Below are 21,426 nucleotides of genomic sequence, written 5' to 3'. Positions count from 1 at the left end.
TAGCAGACTCCAAAATAATTACTAGTATGTATAAAGAAGTCTTCTTTGGACAAATAAATTTATCAGTATGACACAGGTTTTGTTCCATAGTTTATCTTAAAAAATTCTTGCGAGTGATTCACAGTACTGATGGCAGATTGTAGTAAGTGAAGATCCCTTTTTTATCCCCTAGTTTTATTAGCTTCCTCATGCAAACACATTTGAATAGTAAATAATAACTTGTTTGGTATGTGTAATCCATATAGTCTCTGGTGGCTCTTCTGCTTCAAACTGACTTGTGTCAGATACTAAGGGATTTGACTTACTGAGGAGTTCTTCTACAAACCATTATGTTTCTTTTAGGATGTGTTATGTGAGTCTTGATATATATATATGTGGTGGCCTGGGTTTTTTACAGTTTCAAGAACAGGGGGGAACACAGGGCTTTAGAACACTTAGCCTGGATATGGGAGAACTACAATATTAAATGGGCTGACCAGTGTTCATAGCAAGTATTGCTACTGCTTCCAAGGAAAAATAAAGCTGTGAAAGTTTATAAAGCAATTTATCACTTTGAAAGCTTTCTGATTATGATTTAGCAGTATGGTCCTGTCTATTGAAAAGGAGGCATTTCAAAAGGTACTACAAAGACTGTGGCTTGAAATATTTCCCTGACTTTTAAGACCCCTCTCCTATCTCAATGGTGCTAGCATCTGTCAATAGCATAGTGTCCCTTTCCACCAGGCAGCTAAATCTCTGTGTCATTCATACTGCCACCATATGAGATCAAATACTGCATCACTGAAGCCTTTCTGTCCTTCACAAATGTGACCCCTGCTGTGTGAGGAATGCTAAGTTTCCTCTTCCTTTAAAGGAAAAGAGGCCCTACCTAACTGAGTTTGTCCATCCAAGTTTCCATGGTTTCTCACATTAAAAAAAAAGGTCATCACTGCTGGGATGAAGTATAGCCAATCTGAAATGAATCCACCTCATAGCATACAAAAAAATTCCTTCTGTACTGCTACCAAATCTTTGTCTTCAGCTTTTCTTTTTTATTGAGGCTCTGTGGATTCTTAGCTGTTTATGCCAGGTGTCTGCATAATTCACAGGGCCACAAATGAAGGAAACATGCATAAGAGTAATAAATTTAATTTTTCTCTCTTGTGTGTGGATCAATCTGTGTTCTGTCTTTTAAACTAGCAGCGATGAAGGATTGTTTTTAATTTGCTTATGCATAAAGCAGATTTTACATTGCCGTACAGAAAACTATTTGCTTTCTTTGTACTGCCAAATGCAGTGTACTCATTTTATCTTTGACTTATTTATCTGACCCCTGTCCATAGACATGAAATGTACTCTTGTAAACAGAGTTTATACTTTTCTAACGCCTCACATAAGAAAATTTGTTCTTCCCACATGCTCAGAGTTGTCCAGATCACTATAGATAGACCTTGGACAAGTCTTTTCATTTCTGCATTCTTTATCTTCAAAATAGGAATAATTTTGATGCATTGCTTTTGACTAGTAAAATGCTTTGAACTTTTCAGGAAGAATGGGTTCTAAAAGAGTCTAAGCATTCCTTCCTTCTTCCATGAACAATAAATCAAAAACTGCCATGGAGCCAAGTTACTATATATATACTTTTCAGGAATTCTTCCAGAATCCATCCATTTTCCCCTCTATTGTGTTTCAAGACATGTGCAACTCATCTAGATTAGGCAATTGAGAATCATCCCTTCCCATAGACTGTTAACACCATTTTTGAAAAAACCAAACCACACCTATATGACAATTTTTCTCTCTAAAGGGATATGTGTGGGATATATATATTAAATAAATAAATGCAACAGTATTTATTTCAGAGTACAGATTTTCTGAAGTTAACTCTGGGTGATTATTCTTTGCTGGCATATCTAGTAGTTTCTAGTATGCCTACAGTTTGTGGGAGTTTTTAAATCTGTTGTTAATAAATCCTCACTTTTCTGCTGTGACTGAAGTCAGTGAGAATCTTTCCAGAAGCCTTCTATGGCTGGCTTGTTGAGATAGTGACCAATCAGTATAACTCTGAATATGAAAGATGTCAAGCAGAACTGACCTTAACCATAATGTATTTTCCGATATGTACTTTAAGAAAATAATCAGATTTACTAGTGTTGGAGGGACAGGAGTGCTTTGGGAGAGTTTATAAATGCAAATATTTGTATTGTTTTGTCTCCCTGTTACATGGTTGAGAAAAATCTGAAATTTAAGTGGCTTCTTTTTCTGTACTTTGTTTGCATGTGTATGAAACAGTAATTTGGTGTATAATAGTCTGGATTTCATTTTGGTTTTGTTTTATTCAGAGGAGCTTTTTTAGTGGTTATGTTTGCTTACCTAGCTTTTATTTGAGAACTTAATATTTCTCTAAGCTGGGCAAGAAACTATGAAAGCTTAAAGCTAATTGATGGAGTTTGCATTAGACAAGACACAGTTCAGTGAGATGCAGTGTGCACCTTCATTGTCTCGATGTTAGCAAGCAAAATTGACACCATATGTGCCCAACTGTAATTGCTCCAAGAGGGGAAAAGAGAAACATGTCAGAACATTTGAGTAACACCTAATTCAGCCCATGGTTATAAATAAAGCTGATGGTTGCTTAAAAACAAAACTAGGAAAATATTATGGTTATATTATTCCTCAGCAGCGCTTCCTACATAGGTGAACTTTATTACAGAGACAACACAAGTGAAAAGAAACATGTAACAACTTTTTTATGGTATTTTTATGTTATTTTATTTTTTTCGCAGTAAATAAAGTGGTTATGAGGCTCCAAGGAAAACGGCCCAGATGTTAGTGAGTTGTATGAAATTTAGTGGAAACAAGCTGTAAAAAACATAGTCATAAAACAGCCTGTCAATGCCACACATCTGGACAATGCAGCTGTATGTTCCCTCTGCTGTCATCGCCCTAAGAAAACTCAATAGCCTTATTTCACCCCAATTAGCCTGCATACCAACAGAATCAGAATTACACAGGGAGGAGGTGTATTTTCACCAAGACAGACTCTCTCAAATTCCCTTAAGTTTTTATCTTTCATTCAGAGCTAGTGCTTTAGACAGTAGTCACTTTGGAAACAGTACTTGAAAGTGCTCCCCTTGATTTGCTGTTGAATTCCTTTTAATGTATTACTTTATAATATGTGGTTGCTTCATGTTGTTTTGTTGTTTAAAATCTAAAAAAACCCAAAACATTTTACTCTAAGAACTGTGTGTCTGTTGAGTTTTATGTATATCCTAGAAGTTTTCTTCATTCTAGTTTTATCTCATACTGGAGCAGAGAACTTCATTTGAGGTCTTATGGAACCAGAGAATAGGTATGCATCTGATTGATATGTTATTTTTTTCTGGAAGTGTGGCCATATTGACCCATTCATTATACAACATGAGATAGCACTTCCTCATTTCACCATGCAAAATTAAAAATATGCAAGTAATAGTTACTTTGGGGTGGTGTTTTTCTTCTCAGGTGATAGAAGTAGCCAAAGCCATTCTGAATAGCGGTGAAGAAATTCCAGTAACACTAACTGGAAAGCTGTTGAAATTTCAACTGCTTTCTCTCAAAGAGAAGGACCTTCAGAGAAGAGAAGCTGAAAAGAAGGTACTTTACTATGCCTAATGGATGATGCTTAATTTCCTTTATGAAGACACTTCTATCCAAGTGCTGTTTGCATAAGCTGAACTTTCTCATCATGCTTTGCTTTCTAGATCTGTAATTGAAAAGACATACAAATAGAAATGTATCTTTTCAAGTTAATTAATTTGGGGGGAAAAGCTCTCCATTACTCAAATGAAGTAAGATGGAGAAAAAAAAAAAAAAAAGAAAAGAAAAAATACTGTGCAAGAACTGTTTGCTAGAGTGAGAATTAGTAATGTCTTCTCTGAGTCTTAGGACCAGTAGATAATAAAGCTAGAAACTGGCTTCAGCTGAGTATATCTCTGGTCACTAAAGGCAGAAAAGGTTATTGCTTGAGAGGTACCAAAGATAGATGCAGAGCAGCACTGTGAAGGTGTTATCATCATGAATCACTTCTCTGCTGGGCATTTGGAGACATTATCTGTTTCATCGTCTAGCACTAAGGCAAGATAAAATATACATAACCTATTCCTGGCAGATATTTGTTGAACCTCTTTGTAAAACCTTCCACTGCTGTGCTTTTGCTTTTCTACAGTAAAGAGTATTACTGCATAACTCTCTGTGCCACGTAGCCATTTCTCTCGAAAGCATTTCTGAATTTTACAAATATGAAATGCATGAAGGAATGAAAAGCATGAGAAGATTTTTATGCTTTGGTTTTGAATTTTAACTGATCACAACTTCTAGAGCTGGGACATCTGTATCTAGGAAAAGCAATTGTGTAGAGTCTACTGTCCTATCTCAATTGCAAGGAGAGCTTTTCCCATTTTTTTAATATCCTTTAAAGTGACACCAGGAGGGTGGTAACAGTAAATTAGTATTGTTTTGTTGTATTTAATTGAGCTGTACACTCTTGAAATGTCATTCTAGCATAGTTTCTACATAGTACTGCCGATGAGTAGAAATGAGGAGGTTTTCTTGCTCTTACAGCTCCTTGCTTTACCTTAATATATTTTGGATTATTTTAATTTTACACTGGCTCTGAGCTTTCTGGATTTATAGAGTGAGGCTCTGGGATACTTACAAAATCTTTTTTCATTCTTTATTTTTAAATTACTGAGCAGAAGTTAATGTAGCTGTTTTTGTTTGAAAATAATGAGAATGGCTGAGTAATATCCTGTGTGAAATGAGCACAAGGCTCGTGGTTCTGGTTTAGTATAGGCAGATATTTATATCAAAGACAAATAGTGCTAGTACCATTTTACACCGTACTCATGAGCATTAACAGAGATGCTAATGTCTTAGGAGAAATTGAATTTTTGTCATATTTCCTTTAAGTCCAGGGAAAGTTTGTGGCTGATGGAAGTACTGTAATGGCAATACCCAAAGCAAAGTAATTCCTTGCTCATCTCTCTACCAGTATGCATTTAATTAGTTTTGTAGGTATGTCTACCTCTCACAGTTTCTTTTTAATTTGAAATCTTAACACCATTGAGTAATAGCATAATAAACTGAATAGTGTGTTTGAGAAGGAGAAAGCATAGCGTTCAAGACAGCTTTACTGCATCAACATTATAGTAGTTGAGAGGGAAAAGTATTCAAATAAAAAGATGGAATTTTACAGCAGTCTGCACTTTGTTCTGCACAAAGACTACAATGAGTACTTAGTTTATTCATCTTGTCAGGCCAAAGAAGAGCAACAAAAGGAACAAGATGGAGGCAAAGAGAAAGCTAAATCTCCTAGCAAGACAGCTGAGAAAGAAAAGAAAGGAAAAAAGTCAGAAGCAGGTCCTCCAGCACCAGCCAGTGTTAAAAAGGACACCAAACTAAAGCGACGGGGAGAAGTGGCAGTGGAAAACAAATACATTGGTATGTAAAAAATGCAGATACACTCCTGATAAACTTGCTAGTAATCTTGCAACCAAGTTTCTGAGTACTTTATTGTTTCATGTTTAAAAGTCAAGATCTATTTGGCAATATTAAAGCCTTTCCACTTTGCATTTGAAGAGGGCACTGTGTTCTGCTCTTTATTATTATAATAGATTCTACAGTTCAAGAAATAATACAGATGGCATCAAATTGTTTTAGCATGTGTAGGACTTAAATAAAATGGCTAAAAATATCCTACAGAAAAAGTTTGAAATAACTAAATGTATTTGTTTCATTATCCAAAGGTGGCTTTCTTTTTGTATTATAAACTATAACAGAGCTATTGGCCATTGTCTGAGAATGATACCAGGTTCTATACAAAGGGCAATATGGTGTCATTTGCTGTAAAAACATGTGGATACAGCTGAGACCTGCTGAAATCTACTGCAGATATGAGCTATGCAAGGTATAGAGTAATATGCTAACTAGTGCTGAGGAAACCTTCATTTTTAATATATAGCACAAATTTCTCTGAAACAAAAGTATTAGAGAATATACATCACTCTCATAATTAGATCACAGTTATCTTTAATCTGAACCAAAATATGTTTGAGCTGCTTCAGTGTAAATAGGATCTCTACCACTGGAGAAGCACTTGCTGGTTTTTGGATGCATTGTGTTTATCTGCTGTTGAACTGCTGCAGGTTTTTCTCACTTTTTCATCAGACCTTTCCATCTCATTTGAGATCAGTGGCACCTTTCAGTCATCTAAAAAGCATCAGTTTAGGTGAAACATTCATGCCTTTAAGAATCCAAGATGAAATGATGTAAAGAACTCCTGTTATCTTACTAAAATTGGTACAAATTGTACAGTACAGAGTGGTTGGTGTGGGTGTTCATGTGCTTCCGCTAGGCCAGGCAGTAACAATTTTACCAGCTCCAGACATTTTGCTCCCTACTGCCCTGACAAGTGGGCAGAAAACGTCAAGTACTTGTGTGAGATATCCATGCTTTGCTGCCTTGTTTGTCACAACTAAAGAGAAGACAAAGTAACAAAAATACAAATTGTCTGAAAAAACTAAGAGCAATGCGATACAGCTTTGCATTATGAACTACTAGCATTGCTAGTGAACTATGATTTTATTGAGTGGGATTTGTTCTATTAGTCCCAAGGATGTTTACAAAATACAAATAGTCACAGATTGCCTCAGAAAAGAAGTTGTTGAGGTATTTTGTGCTTGGCCACTTGTGCTGTATTTAGTTTTACAGTCGTGACTGTGCTGAGCTGAAACCATTCTAAACAATTCACATTTATTTGTGCATCCATGCAGTTGAACTTTACAATAAACAAATTGATTCTGACTCATACCAAAAAATAGTAGTCACTGAATTTATTTCCATTCAGAAGACAATTTGGAACTACATAACATCAGAAAAGGTAATCTGGCCTTGCTGCTTCTGTTAGTCATGCTGAGGAAGGCAGTGAGAAGGAACCTATAGCCCTGAGAAGGACAGCACCCCTCAAATCCTTCACTCTAGACTACAGGAAAAACATAACTACTGTTTTATGGAGAAGTAATCATTTCTTCATTCTTCATGTCAGTTCCACCTCAAGGTGCATACCAAGCAAAAAATAATTCAAGTATTGCTTGAACTTCTTAAGACAATTCTAAATGAACATTACATATGGTGAAACAACCATGTCAGGATTTCCTATCTTTCCTTGAGAATGTGGCAATTAAGATTCCCAGGAACATTGCACTAAGGCTTTGTTTCCTGTCTAGTGAAAAATCATTAGGACTTCCATCTGGGAAAGAGCAACCCCAAGTACCAAGTCCCCAGGTTGGGGACTGAGTTGTTGGAGAGCAGCATAGGTGAAAGGGATCTGGGAGTGCTTGTGGATGGGAGGATGACCATGAGCCAGCAATGTGCCCTTGTGGCCAAGAAGGCCAATGGCATCCTGGGGTGCATTAGAAGGGGAGTGGTTAGTAGGTTGAGAGAGGTTCTCCTCCCCCTCTACTCTGCCTTGGTGAGGCCACATCTGGAATATTGTGTCCAGTTCTGGGCCCCTCAGTTCCAGAAGGACAGGGAACTGATTGAGAGAGTCCAGCAGAGAACCTCCAAGATGGTTAAGGGAGTGGAACATCTCCCTTATGAGGAAAGGCTGAGGGAGATGGGTCTCTTCAGCTTGGAGAAGAAGAGACTGAGGGATGACCTTATTAATATTTATAAATATGTCAGGGGCAAGTGCCAAGAGGATGGAGTCAAGCTTTTCTAAGGGGTGACTAACAATTGGATAAGGGGCAATGGTTATAAACTGGAGCATAGGTGGTTCCATATAAATATAAGGAAGATTTTTTTCACTGTGAGGGTAACAGGGCACTGGAACAGACTGCCCAGGGAGGTTGTGGAGTCTCCTTCCCTGGAAACATTCAAAGCCCACCTGGATGTGTTCCTGTGTGACTTCTTGCAGGTGCCCCTGTTTTGGCAGGGGAGTTGGACTAGATGATCTTTAGAGGTACCTTCCAACCCCTAACCTTCTATTATTCTATGATTCTATGAAAAGTGGTTCCAGCTCTATTTTTCACTATCAGGGGTTTGTAGATCTATGAAACATTTCTACTGAGAATGTAGTAATTAAAAAATCTTCACTGCACTTTACAATTCATTTGATTATGCCCTTTGCTAACTAACAGGACCAGTGTGAGCTGGTATTACCAGCTGATCAGGATTTTGACAGAGAGTCCCTCTAGCAAACACGAACTCATTGGGCAGAGAGCAGTCAGCAGAGTCTGCTTCTAATCCTTCAGAATTAGTACAGCTAATGGAGTCTTTCATCTAAAACATAGTACCTTATTCTGTGCTTGCTCCCTGGCCAGCTTTACATAGGATGAGCTAGAATAGCATAAACCACCATTAGACAATGTTTAGTGTGACCTGAGACTAAACTGCTCCTCAAAGAGAAACAATTACAGAAATGCTGCTACAGCTAGCATTCTAGCTGTAATAATCTTATCCAGTTTTTCTCCTGGTCCTTCTCCAAAAAATTATTACTTCAGACTTGTATTCTTTCCTCTGAGTTCTTGGTGGTTTGATACTGAAGACTTCAGTCTAATGCACGTACTGTTTTGAAACTTACATGTAATTATCCCAATGAGGTTATAAAAGGACTGTTTTTCTGTCCTTAGTTTGCACTATGCCTGTATATTCAAGAAAAAATGAATTTTGTTTTGATGTTTAATGTCCTTGTTCTAATCTGGTTTTGTTGTGAATTGAACAGATGATGAACCAGATGATGGCGCTCATCATTACTTTATCATTTTGGATTTCCACAACCCTCAGCTATTGCCTGTGATGTCTGAGCTCGGGATTAAAATTTCAAGTGTAATTAGAATTTCTTCTGAGAATTATGAACCTTTGCAGACATACTTGAAAGCAACTAAACTTGAAGGAGAACCTTCTCCTAAAGGTAATCTGGTCATAAGAACAAAATTTATGTGGAAAGGGTACTATTTTATATCCAAGTAAAGACTATTTCTGCTGTGTTTTTTCCCTCTCTGTTCCTTTTGTTTGTGCACACTACTTGTGAGCAGTTCTGTTTTTCAATCACTAAGCTGAATGGTTTGCCAGGATGAAAACTTGCCTCAGCTGGACAGTGGAAAGAGGAGCTGACAAAGCAGGCAGTGATTGCAGCCATGTTTTTCTGCAGTAGCCACCATAGAACGTTTTATCAAATGTGTACTTAGTTGTTAGCCAGGAAGGTGTGTTGCTTTGCAATCTTGGTTCATTTTGGTAATTTCAGGGAGTTCACACAGGGTTGCTTTGTGATTGTGGCCTCAGACGGAGCAGAATATGCCACAGAATAACATCCTGCAATTTAACTCAGCTGTCCCCAGGCTGTAACACCTCCCTTGAACTGGAATCTTGGTTAACAGCAAGCTAAATATCTTAAGAAAGCTAACCATACTAAGCAGTAGTAACACAGCCAGTAGATCAAGGGAAATGTTATTCCCTGTTACTTGGCTTTCTTTAGACCAGAGTTTTATGCTCTCTAGCACAAGAAAGATACTAATAAACGTGACTGAGTTCACCAGACTGAGTCCACCTTTTGAGGAGTGCCTGAAGGACCTTGGCTTGGTTTGTCTGGAGCTGAGAAGGCTTACAAGGCACCTAACAGCATCCTTCTAACACCTCTGAGAAGGTTACCAAGAACCCTGACCAAGTCTCTTCATTGAGATACATGGAAAAAGTAAAAGAGGTGGTGATTATAAACTGAAATCCTAGGACCCAGATATATGGGGAAAGTCTGGAGCAAGGAAGATGTATCCTAGATGAAAGAGGATCAGGTCAGGGAATACTTTCTTGTTGATTTGCGAAAAATATTTGGTACTGTCCTACACAACATCCTTATCTCTAAAATGGAGAGGCATGGATTTGACAGGTGAACCACTTGCTGGATAAGGAATTGCCGGGATGGTAACACTCAAAGAGCTGCAATCAAAGGCTCAATGTCTGGGTGAAGTCTAGTGATGAGTGGTGTTCCTCAGAGGTCCATATTGGAACAATATTTAACATCAACAATATTTAACATCAACAATATTTAACATCAACAATATTTAACATCTTTGTTGGGGGTGTGGACTGTAGGATAGAGTGCACCCTCAGCAAGTTTGCAGGTGACACCAAGACAAGTGATGTGGATGATACTCTAAAGGGGAAGGGACACCATCCAGAGGAACCTTGGCAGGATTGAGAAGTGGGCCCATGCAAACCTTATGAAGTTAAACAAAGTCAAGTATAAGGTCCTGCACCTAGTCCAGGGCAATCACAGACATGGATACAGGCTGTGCAATTAATTGATTGAAAGCAACCCTGGAGAAGGGCTCAGGGATGGGAAGGGCTTTTGTGGATGAAAAACTGAATATGAGCTGGCAGTGTCTGTTAGCAGCCCAGAAAGCCGATCCTAGGCTTCCAAAAGAAGTTTGACCAGCATGTCAAACGAGGTGACTGTTTCCCTCTACTCAGCAAGCTCACTGGTGACACCAAGCTGTGTGATGTGGTGAAATGCTGGAGGGAAGAGAGGCCATCCAGAGGAACTTTGACAGGCTTGAGAGGTTGGCCAGTGCCACCATCATGAAGTTCAACAAGGCCAAGTGCAAGGTCCTACATCTGGGTTGAGGCAATCCCAAGCACAAATACAGACTGGGCAGAGAATAAAAGCAGCCTTGAGGGAAAGGACTTGGGTGTGCTGGCTGATGAGCTCAACATGAGCAAGCAACGTGTGCTTGCAGCCCAGAAAGCCTAGGCTGCATCAGAAGAAGCACATCCAGCAGGTCAAGGGAGGTGATTCTGCCCCTCAACTCCATTATTGTGAGAACCCACCTGGAGTGCTGTGTTCAGTTCTGGAGCCCCCAACAGAGGCAATAGAGCTCTTGGGAAAAATCCAGAGGAGGCCCACAGAGATGATCAGAGGGATAAAGCATCTCTCCTGTGAAGGCAGACTGAGAGAGTTTGGGTTGTTCAGCCTGGAGAAGAGAAGGATCCAAAGATACCTATCCACTACCTGAAGAGGGCCTACAAGAAAGTTGGGAAGGGCCTTTTTACAGTGATAGGACAATGGGTAGTGGTCTTAAGCTGAAAGAGGGTAGATTTGAGTTAGATATTAGAAAGAAAAGTTTTCGTGTGAGGGTGGTGAGACTAGGACAGGTTACCCAGGGATGCCCACTTCCTGGAAGTGTTCAAGGCCAGGTTGGATGGGGCTTTGAGAAACTTGATCTAATAGGAGATGTCCCTGCCCATGGCAGGGAGGTTGGAATCAAATGATCTTTAAGGTCCCTTCCAACTCAAACCATTCCATGATTCTATGATTCTATTAGTACAATGCTATTCACCTTTCATTCAAAAATGCAGATATTAATCCATGGAGCATGCAGATATTAATCCAAGCAGCCCTTGGAGCCCTTGATGTTGTAACCCTGCCAACATGTGCTTTCAAAGCTGAGTGTGTTAGGGGAATGTTGCCACAGGTGAGGTATTATCCTGATTTAGAGGACATCTTCCATGAGCAGATGAAAAACAAAGAGAAAGGATGAACTGGCTGAGATGAACTGTTAGGAGCACAGAACTGTTTAAGATCAAGGGTCCATTATGTCAATTATGTATCTCCAGAAGTGTTCATAAAGTGATGTTCAAGGGGGAGTAAAGGATAGGAATGGAAGGAAAATGAAAGACTAGTAGGAAAAGCGTGGATGGAACTTCTCAACACATAATTCATGTAGCCACCAGTTAATTTCAAGTGAGGATATTTTTCTGGTCCTGATATGTTTTGTCTTTTGAGTAAACTCAGTGTATTTAGTTGTTTTGTTTTTTTAAGTATTTGTTCAGTCTCCCCCCGAACTCATCACTTGTGCCTACAGAATCTTTTGACAGAGAGTTCCCTGGTCTTCAACACAATTTCTAGAGTCACTTATGGGAGATAACTTCCAAATCAGAATAAGGCTATTATATAAAGTAATTGGCAAACATTTCTGATGGCTGATACAGGAAGCCTTAAAGAAAACCTTAAAGAAAGCATCATCTTTTGAAGAGTCTGCAGCCTCACTGAGTTGCTTTGATTCAAACTTGTGGGGCCATTGGATTTACACAAGTGAGGTATTTGGCTTTCATACTTACATTTTAGAAAGGCTCAGTACCAGAAAGTCCAAATGAAGGCAAGTTACCGCAGGTTTGTGTCCCTGTGTCTCTTAAATTAGGCTATAAAATGTACAATTCCAAAGTGTGATTGATTGGTCAACAATCAAAGTTGTGATTTATTGGGAGAACCTTTTTTTTTTTTTACTGGTAGCTAGAGCACCTTTAAAAATTGATCATTGCTGTGCAGTAAAAATGGAAAGCATACAGCGTCTATGCTTGCTATTCATGGTCCTTCTGTACCTTAATCTCCTTTTGCCCCAATTTGCACACCAATAAAATTGTGATAATAAAGCTTACTTATCCTGTACTTGAAGAAATGGTTCACAAAGGCTTGTGCTGGCAGCTCTGAAAAAGTGCAGCCTTGGATTTTTGCATTTCCAAGGTTTCAAGCAGTCACTGCTGTTGTCCAGTTTGGGATGGGGGGAAGGGAGGAAGGGTGGTTTTGATGTTTTGTGTTTTCTTTTTTTCTGCAAGAACTACCATGTTTTACTGAGGCTTTATCTTGCTGGAGTTTATTAATCCCAAAGTTGGGTGTCAGCTTTCTGTTGAGGCTCTGAGGATGGGATTATTTTAACAGTGCTTGTAGAAGACTAGTATATGATTTGTGCTTAGTGTAAAAGGGAGACAGTGTACCATGATTTATCTAGTGCTTATAAATTTTGGTTGTAGGAGCAGGGAAAGCAAAAGAAGATGAGGTTATCAAAAACCTGGAAACATTTTGGAAATATCTGGAGCCAGTTCTAAACAGTGGAAAGCGTGGATCAGATCTCTTTGATGTTGCTGTCCTTCATCACCTAGTCAAGGAGAGTGCCTTTCCCACTGATTGGTCTGACAAAGAAATGCTGGTCAGTAGATTCTGCTTTCACGATGCATGGCATACTTTGGGTGTTGTAACACCACCAATTAAAAAATCACAGGAATTTTAGCATAGTGTTCTATGAAACAGAACCAGAGTAGGTAGTATATTTGTCTTGAACAAAAATTATGTCCTTTGAATCCAACAAGTTTATTCAACATGCATTTACAAGGAGTTCTTTGATTAAAATACCTGACCTGGATTTTCTTAATATTGTAGACCACAGCGGCAGAGGTTTAAAACAGTCTGAGGTACTAAATTTATTCAGCATCTTTATATACACCCGGTTTGGATCTCATTATAGAGAGTCAGTATGAAATAACACAAAAATTATATATTTGTCCTTATAGCAGCAGGTCTACATACTGTATCTGACAACAGTCACATGAGAACAAATTATATCAAATGCAAAATGCTTTTTGATATAGGATGGTCTTTTAGCACACCCAATACCACTTCTTTTTGTCCATCCCAAAACATGGCTCTAGATTATTACTCATTATAAGATGCTGAATCAGGACTGTTACTGGGCACTGGAAGAGACAGTGAACAATTAGAAATTTTTTTTTCAGCCTAGGTTGTCAAGTATAGCAAGTTAATGTAAAATGAATATAAACTACTATAGCAAATTAAAGCAGCATGATGTAATGTAACCTATTGTATTTGTGGTCTGTTTTATTAGGGTTAAAGGACAGACTACATGCTCCCAACATTTATACTACATTACATCCTATATGTAAGCAATCTGGTGAGCTAGAGAGTACCCTTGATCCTGAAGGGATCATAACTGAGTTTGTCTAAATCCACAGTGGTTTCTAAGGCATCCACTAAGGAGGCCTCAATTGTGAATATGTGTAGAGCTGCCACTTACAACATTGCTTATCGTTAAATTCTTAGCCTAATAAACTCTATAATAAACATTTTGAGTTAGTGGAGAAAAAAATACTTTGGGAGTTTTTTCAATAGTTGTAGATCTGCTGATTAGAAAGCTAATGATTCATGTGGCCAGGTTACATGACACTTTTGTATGCAAACTTTATCCTTTGTTTTCTATCATAGCTTGCATTTGGCACTACACTGTTTGAAAGTATTGCTCATTTAATGTACGACTGCCTGGACTGGAGAAGACAGCATAGTAACTACTTGGAAAACACCAGATTTATTAATGTGCCTGCATTATCAGGGAGCAAATCCACACAACCACCTGTAACTGAGGCAAGGATCCTTTGTGTTTTACCATGCTTCTTGTAGAGAATAACTTGTTATAGCTTAGCATTGCCCGTCTTTAATTCTGCACTCAAATATTTGCTTTGGACCATCACTCCTTGTGTAATTTTCTGTGAATAAAATTGGGCTTTTTTTGTCTTCAGGATTTTAAAACTCAAAATCGGAAAAAAAAATAGCTGAGCTTTGGGGAAACTGAAACAGGAAAATTTGAAGGCTTATGTAGGCACAAAGTATCACAGGTGTAAAAATTCCTTAAATACATCCTGATTACACCTTCTTGAGTCTGAAAAATAAATATGCCTGCACAGAGCTGGTATGACTTCTTTCAGATCTGTGAACTATCAAAAAACATTATTAGATAAGTGCAAGATCAATTTCTTTATTTTGTTGATGGTAGACAAAATCTATAGGACATGTACTAGTGGAAGGGAAAAAATGGACTTACTCTCTCTGTAGCAGTACTATTGAATGCTTATTTAAAGCATTCATAAAACTACATTCTTACTATCTTATTCCAGTCAGCATTAGGTGGGATTTGCCTCCCATAATGTCAGCCTTTAAAAGATTATCATCTAGTCTAGGGTGAGTAACCAGAGATAAATTAAATCAAAGTTCTCCCATCTATCTGTGCAATTCTCACTTTGGTGTTGCATTATTTCAGAGGTTTATCTTTATTTTTGTTCCCCTAGGTACAACAAGCGTTACGGATTACACCTTCAAAGGCCAAAGGGCAAGCAGATGAAATGCTGCCAATACTTTTGTCAGAGGGTATGTCTAAAGGATTAAAGTTCTGGTTTGCAGTTGTTCAGTCTCTCATGCCATCATTCATCTGAGAGCATAAATCCTGAAACTGATTGCATAGTAAACTGAAGATAAGATTTGATGTTGCGAGAGTAGTTCTTGGTGCATACTCTGTGAAAAGTCTCTGGAAACTGCAGTGGTGATAAATAAATTCTTCAGAAAATCACTTTTTCTGTCTCTTCCTAGTCACTGACATGATTAAGATTTATAGAGTAAAGGCCTTTGATAGTCTTTCTTAAGGGAAATTGTTGGTAACGTAAATTGGCATTTCTGAAGACCCCAATGTTTTATCTCCTGTTACAGAGGAAGAAACTACTTTTTTGGCTCATTCTGTGGATATGAGATATTACAATGACTTGCTGAGTCAGATTCCTGAGGAATGCTTTTCTGTAGCTTTAATGCTGAACTGCATGTTGGAACAGGTGGGAGTATTCTCTTTTATAATTCCTGTGGCTAATTCAGCTTAGATCTGGTGTAATGAATTGGTTGGTGATCAATAAATCCATCTATTTCACTTAAAAAAAAGAGACTTTGCATGTAGGCACTGAGCAAAGAGGTTCAATACTAAGGAATTGCAACTCAAAAGTGGCTTGTTTGGTTTTCTTTTATTTTGTGCACTTATCCTGTATATGCAGTGTTATTCAAAAATTATTATTTCAGTACTACAGGTCCAGTATAATCAAATAAGGAAAAGGTCTAATTTCTCAGTTAAGTCAATAAGTTGTTATGCCCTGCAACAATGTAATGGAGACTGAACTTCTATTGTTTTGCTCAGTATAAAGGTCTTAGGGCAAGCCTAACAGAAGTCTTGTATCTCAGTGCTAGGCAGACCTTTCCTGGCAAAATCTGGGGATGTGTGGTTTAGCCTATACCAGGATTTGCTCGGTATTTTTAGTGATGTTAAGCAGCAGTCATATTGTAATGAAACCTAATATATATCCTGTTTGCCAGGTTGTTGCAAGTGAAGAAGACCTCATACCACCCAGTCTGGTGGCACCAGAGCCCCGGGCAGATGGGCTACATCATACCATTGCAGATCATATATCCTCTGTCCTTCCTTCTCTCTCACTTTCTGAAAGTGAAAAAAAGGTTTGTTTTTTCTTCATTTCCTAAACAGATGACTAAACCTGATTATTGGGGTTTTAATACATCTTTCTTTTTAACAGGATCTATATGACTACTTTTCTCCTAAATACAGTGAAAAAAAGACTGTCTCCCCTGAGTACCCTCTCTTATTTAACTACCATGATACCCTGGCCCAGCGGTTGCATCTGCTGAAGGTACAGTGCTACCTCTTGTACATAAACAGTTGTAAAGTCCACAGGCAGAATGTACTTAATGCACTAGAAAGAACTGAGTGGTCTTTTTACAAAGCAGACCAGTGTAGCTTAGATTTTCCTGCTGAGATAGACACACTAATGGATGTGTTCAGTGTGCTTAAAAAGCAATGAGTTCCTGCTACTGAAATTGAAGCACAGCACAAGCATGGACCATTGTATTGATTTCTGTGATCTTTTTGAGAATGAGATCTAATAAAAATGTTTAGCTTTTGGCATAGATTGGCATAGATTTGGGTATGGGTTTTACATAAATGTTGATTTACTGTAATAGAGCATTGATAAAACTGTGGAAAATTAGTTACAAACTGGGTAATGATTTAGCATGTAGACTAGATTAATGTAGAGGCACAGCATTTGTCAGTGAACACAAGTGTGTTCAGGTTGGCTAAGTAGTGGAAGCACAAGGTATACACAAGACATCACGAAATTCCAATGCGTGCAGAAAGGGTCTATGCACGGTTTGGGATTATTTCAAAGTAACAGTTCCCAGACTTTCTGAACCAAAAAACCAATACAAATTCCTCAAAATTTTCCAAAGCTGTGCTGTAGTTTTACCATTAAACTTTGAAAATACTCTGAAGGCAAAACAAGTGATAATAAAGCTCTAGCTTTCACAGCTGCGATATATTTGCCCAGCTTCACAAATTACAAATTGTCTGTGGAATACTTTGACAGACATTTACTAAAATAGTACTCAGAGAAAATTGAAGCTTGATCCATTGGAGGTACTCAAGCAGAAGGCAGGATTGAGTAATCACTGAGAGAGATGGTCTTAGTGAGCAAGTGTTTGATGTGTATGATGTACTTGCTGCAGAGGAAATTGAGGATATAACATAATATTTGAGGAGTGGATGAAGGAAAAAGATTTGGAAAATACAGTCCAAGAAAAATGTACTGTAAGTTCGTAATACTGAAAAGAGAAAGCTGAAAGATACTAATGAGTCTCAAAAGATAAGTCCTTAAATATAAAGAAATTTTGCTGTCACAGACTGGTGAATCAATTTACAGACTTCATTACCATGAGAAGCAGCACAAGCCAGGTGAAAGATATGTAGAAGGCAGCTGCTGCCCCTCTGAATAGATCAGCACATATTTTTATATTCCAGAATTTCTAAGTCTAGGTAGCACAGGCAAATATCTTATAATGGATGTCTGGTTTTATGCTGGCAGTTATGCTCTTATGCATCTCTTTTTTTCTGCCTAAAATATCTGACACCATGATTCAGTAACACAGTGAGCACATGCTCAAATTTGTTTGGCTGACTTGAACACATGCTTGTCTCTTTTGCTATAAAAATACTTCTTTTTTAAAACATAATTATTATAAATCCACTGGTGTGCAAGTACTGTAAGTCTGGTAGTTTGTGTTTCGTTCCAGGGCCAGAAGACCTTAAATCCAGAAGAGATTGAATGTGAAATGATGGATAAACTGCCTCTTACAGAACTTATCCATTCCACCCTTCCTTCAACTGAAAACAACACTAAACACCTGGCCAGAGTTCATGAGCTCATGCATTATTGCACTGATGGTAAACTGATTTTCTTTCTTGTTTATTCTCCCTGATGACATTATCCCCCTGTACTTGGCACTGATGAGGCTGCACCTTGAGTACTGTGTTCAGTTTTGGACACCTCAGTACGGGAAAGACATTGAGGTACTGAAGTGAGTCTGAAGACGAAGAAGAGCAACAAAGATGGTGAAGGGTCTGGAAAACAAACCTTATGATGAGCAGCTGAGGGAACTGGGGCTGTTTAGTTTGAAGAGAAAGATGAGAGGGAACCTCATCACTCTCTACCTGAAATAAGTTGTAGCAAGGCAGGACTCAGTCTCTTCTCAGTAGTAACTAACTATAGTATGAGGAGAAATGGCTTCATTAGTTATAGTCATAAACATACACTTACTAAATATGAGAAAGAAAAATAGTTGCACTGATTGCTATTTTGATCCTAGTATGCGTAATGCATTTTGGGAGACACTGGCATAAACTTAATTTTTATTTACCAACCATTTCCCATTTTGGTGAAGGAACACATACATCTTTTTTATTAGACAACAAGTGTCTTTCAGAATGTATTCTGTGTAAGCTGTTGGTGATAACAATAAAATGGCTTCTATAATAGTCATTTTTTTGAACCAAGAATATATTCACTTCTTCATCTGTAATCACTTCTGCAGTTACCTTTTCTTGGAGCATGCATACCACCATGACATATACTGTGAAACAATCCCAGAGGCTGCATGAATACCCTTGGGTAGTTTTGAAAGTTTACTGTAGACTACTAAGAAATATAAACATTCAGAACCCTTTGGTTACATTTAGACCATCATATAAAACACAGGATTTAAGGATACTTTCCCAGCTATTCAATCCTAAAATCCCTTGTGTTGGATTAATTTACACACATTGTATTGTTTCTAGTACTTGGTATGTTCATTTTGGACATTAAGCTATTAAGGTATTCTGTATTCCTGTAACATTACAGTTGATGGGTATTAAATGTGATGGTCTTCACTGGACCATAGTATACAGCTACACTCTTTTTAAGATGTATGACATCCCTGGGTGTTTAACTACCATAAAGAGAGAACATTTCAAACTGAAAATACTCTTTGTATGATTTGTGTACTGAGCTACCTGTCTTAAAATTCATTTTTCATGATTAACTTAATTTAATCAGTTTGACACCGGTTGACACCAATGCATTCAGTCATAAATAGTATTTATTTATTTATTTATTTATTATGCATTTGCACCTTGCATAGTCCCCTTTAAAGTATGTGTACAATTTTATCTAAGAAAAAGAACAACAGATCCTTGATTTGAGAAGCTACAGATAATTTTTAAAAATGTGATAATGGAAGCCTTTTTGTGATCTGAAAGTAACTAGATGTTAACTGGGTTGATAAAGTCTACTCAGTATTTTAAAATAATCATCATTTATATAAAGTTAATGAACCAAGTGGTATTCACATGCAGGAAACACTTCATTGAAAATGGATTAATAGTTAGGCATACGATTTTGCAATTTGGAAGCGTTAAACTTCAGATACAGTGTAAAATTTAGGTCACATAAGTTGATCCAGTACCTCAAAGGAAATTGTTGTTGGCTTTTGCAGGGTTGCCAAGAACAATACACTAACATAGTCTTATATTTATCTTCTGCTGAGCTTTAAGGACATTTTCAGTAAATGACTGTAATTCTTTTATAGAACTTCTGAGTTGGGCTGAAGTAGAAAGAGCCTTAAGAGTGTTTACTTTTGAAAGCCTGAGACTGACTGGGCTGAGTGACTCTGGTCTCCTGGAGAGCTCTGGATCTATGATTGGAGGTGATTCTGAATTGTGTTACAACCCTTGGGATAATCCAGCCAGGTTTGCAGGACAGCTGAGTTAACTCTTCCTTATGGAGAAGAAGCTCAGTGGGAAATCTCAAAGAGGCTCTGGTTAAAACCTCTCTTAAAACATCTGCATTACTTCTGAAGAATTTAAGTCTATTGTTTATTTTACCTTATCATTTGTTAATTCAGGGCTGTGATTTCTGTTACTTGTACAAATCAAGTTTTGTATTGTATACTGAGTATGTAGAATGACTAGATAAAGATAAAAGCTAGCCATTTTGTGTCTCAACATTAACAGTTTATTTAAGCAACTCTTTAAAATCATATCTTTAGAAACTAGCATGTACTAGAAAACTTTTATTGCTTACAATATCAATAAAGAGACATAAAATACTGAAGACATGCTTAAATATCTTTCTGAATACAGGCTCTTGTGAGTTCTGATGGCAGCAGAGTCTTCACAAAGTCAGTAGCAAACACAGTGAAATTAGAAGTGATGTATAAGGCTAATTAGATGATTAATAGTGAATGAGTATTAAGAAATGGGAAGGATCAGTAGCTTACACATGAGGACTCTAAAAAGTGATATAAAAAGTTGAAAATTAAAAAGGTGTGCTATATATTTTAATCACATATGCATACATGCGTACTTTTTCCTGTAAATACTATTTCTTACTTCATTTACTATGTGACATTTGAGCCATTCCCATATTAGAATGGGAACATTTTAGATGGAAGGGCCAGAGATGGAGAACTCCTGTAGACAATGCAGGGCAAATTGTCTGCAAATTCTAGATCTTCTCCTTCTACAGATTGTCACAATGAAAAGTTGGCTTGGAACAGTGTTGGAGCACTGCTGGCCAAGAAGCAACATTAAAAACAAGATATTATTTTTATGGGATGTGGGGAAAATAGAAATTATATCAGTTTAAGCTTCTCTACCTTTAGATTCATGATGTTGCCCATGCTTTCCTAGTATAGATGTCTAAGCAACCAGCTTAGATGGGATCCTTTCCTTAGAAGGTCAGATTAGACAAAAATGAATCCTGTATTTCTGCCTCCTTCCAAATTTTGGGAACCTTTTTTGGTTGTTAGTTTATCTTCCCTTTATGCTAATCACAATGCTAAACATTGCAGTTACAAATATAGACTCCAACACTTCATCACTTCTGCAACACTAAAGTGAATACCAATAAGAGGAAACTTATGCTTTCAGATTTCTTAAATCTTCTAAAGGCACTTAGTAAACAGGTCTTATTTCCTGAAAGAGCAGAGCCTTAAGATGTGTGTCTGGGAGCTGAGCTGGTTATGAGCCACTTATGAAAAAATATTATCCAGAGTATTTTCTTCCAGAAAGGAAGAATGTGTTTCTTATGTGTTCATTTTGATCAAATATTCGTGACATCTGCGCTTATACTTATATATACTTATACTATGCTTATAAAGAATTCTGTTAAAAGGGGACTATTCATAAAATTAGGGGCATGTAAAAGTTCAAGTCTCCAGAATTCCTATTCATATCAGGTGCCCATTGTAATAATGAGTGGTCAGATCATCATTAGAAGTAATATTGTCAGTAGCTTGTAGAACTCTATAAATCAAATTAATTTCAAGCTTAAAATTTTGCATTTTTCAAAAATACATGAAAATATAAAAATAATTGAAAAATGGTTTGTCATGTGTGAATCTTGAGGAGGACACTTAGAGTATTT

At 37.6% G+C, this 21,426-nt stretch overlaps 1 protein-coding gene across 2 annotated transcripts in view; it reads left to right on the top strand.

The window, feature by feature from the left end:
- Positions 1–21,426, top strand: part of SPAG17 (sperm associated antigen 17) — a 98,660-nt gene that overhangs the window by 19,949 nt on the left and 57,285 nt on the right. For both annotated transcript variants that reach the window (XM_071761146.1, XM_071761139.1), the window contains exons 4-14: positions 3,484–3,615; positions 5,277–5,460; positions 8,741–8,929; positions 12,823–12,998; positions 14,069–14,224; positions 14,926–15,004; positions 15,341–15,459; positions 15,989–16,126; positions 16,204–16,317; positions 17,756–17,906; positions 19,589–19,705. In XM_071761146.1, coding sequence (XP_071617247.1) covers positions 3,484–3,615; positions 5,277–5,460; positions 8,741–8,929; positions 12,823–12,998; positions 14,069–14,224; positions 14,926–15,004; positions 15,341–15,459; positions 15,989–16,126; positions 16,204–16,317; positions 17,756–17,906; positions 19,589–19,705 — 1,555 coding nt within the window. The remainder of the gene's footprint in view (positions 1–3,483; positions 3,616–5,276; positions 5,461–8,740; positions 8,930–12,822; positions 12,999–14,068; positions 14,225–14,925; positions 15,005–15,340; positions 15,460–15,988; positions 16,127–16,203; positions 16,318–17,755; positions 17,907–19,588; positions 19,706–21,426) is intronic.

The sequence above is a fragment of the Heliangelus exortis genome, chromosome 1 (genome assembly GCF_036169615.1).
Source record: "Heliangelus exortis chromosome 1, bHelExo1.hap1, whole genome shotgun sequence".
In the NCBI taxonomy this organism is placed as follows: domain Eukaryota; kingdom Metazoa; phylum Chordata; class Aves; order Apodiformes; family Trochilidae; genus Heliangelus; species Heliangelus exortis.
This window is presented reverse-complemented; position numbering and strand designations above follow the sequence as displayed.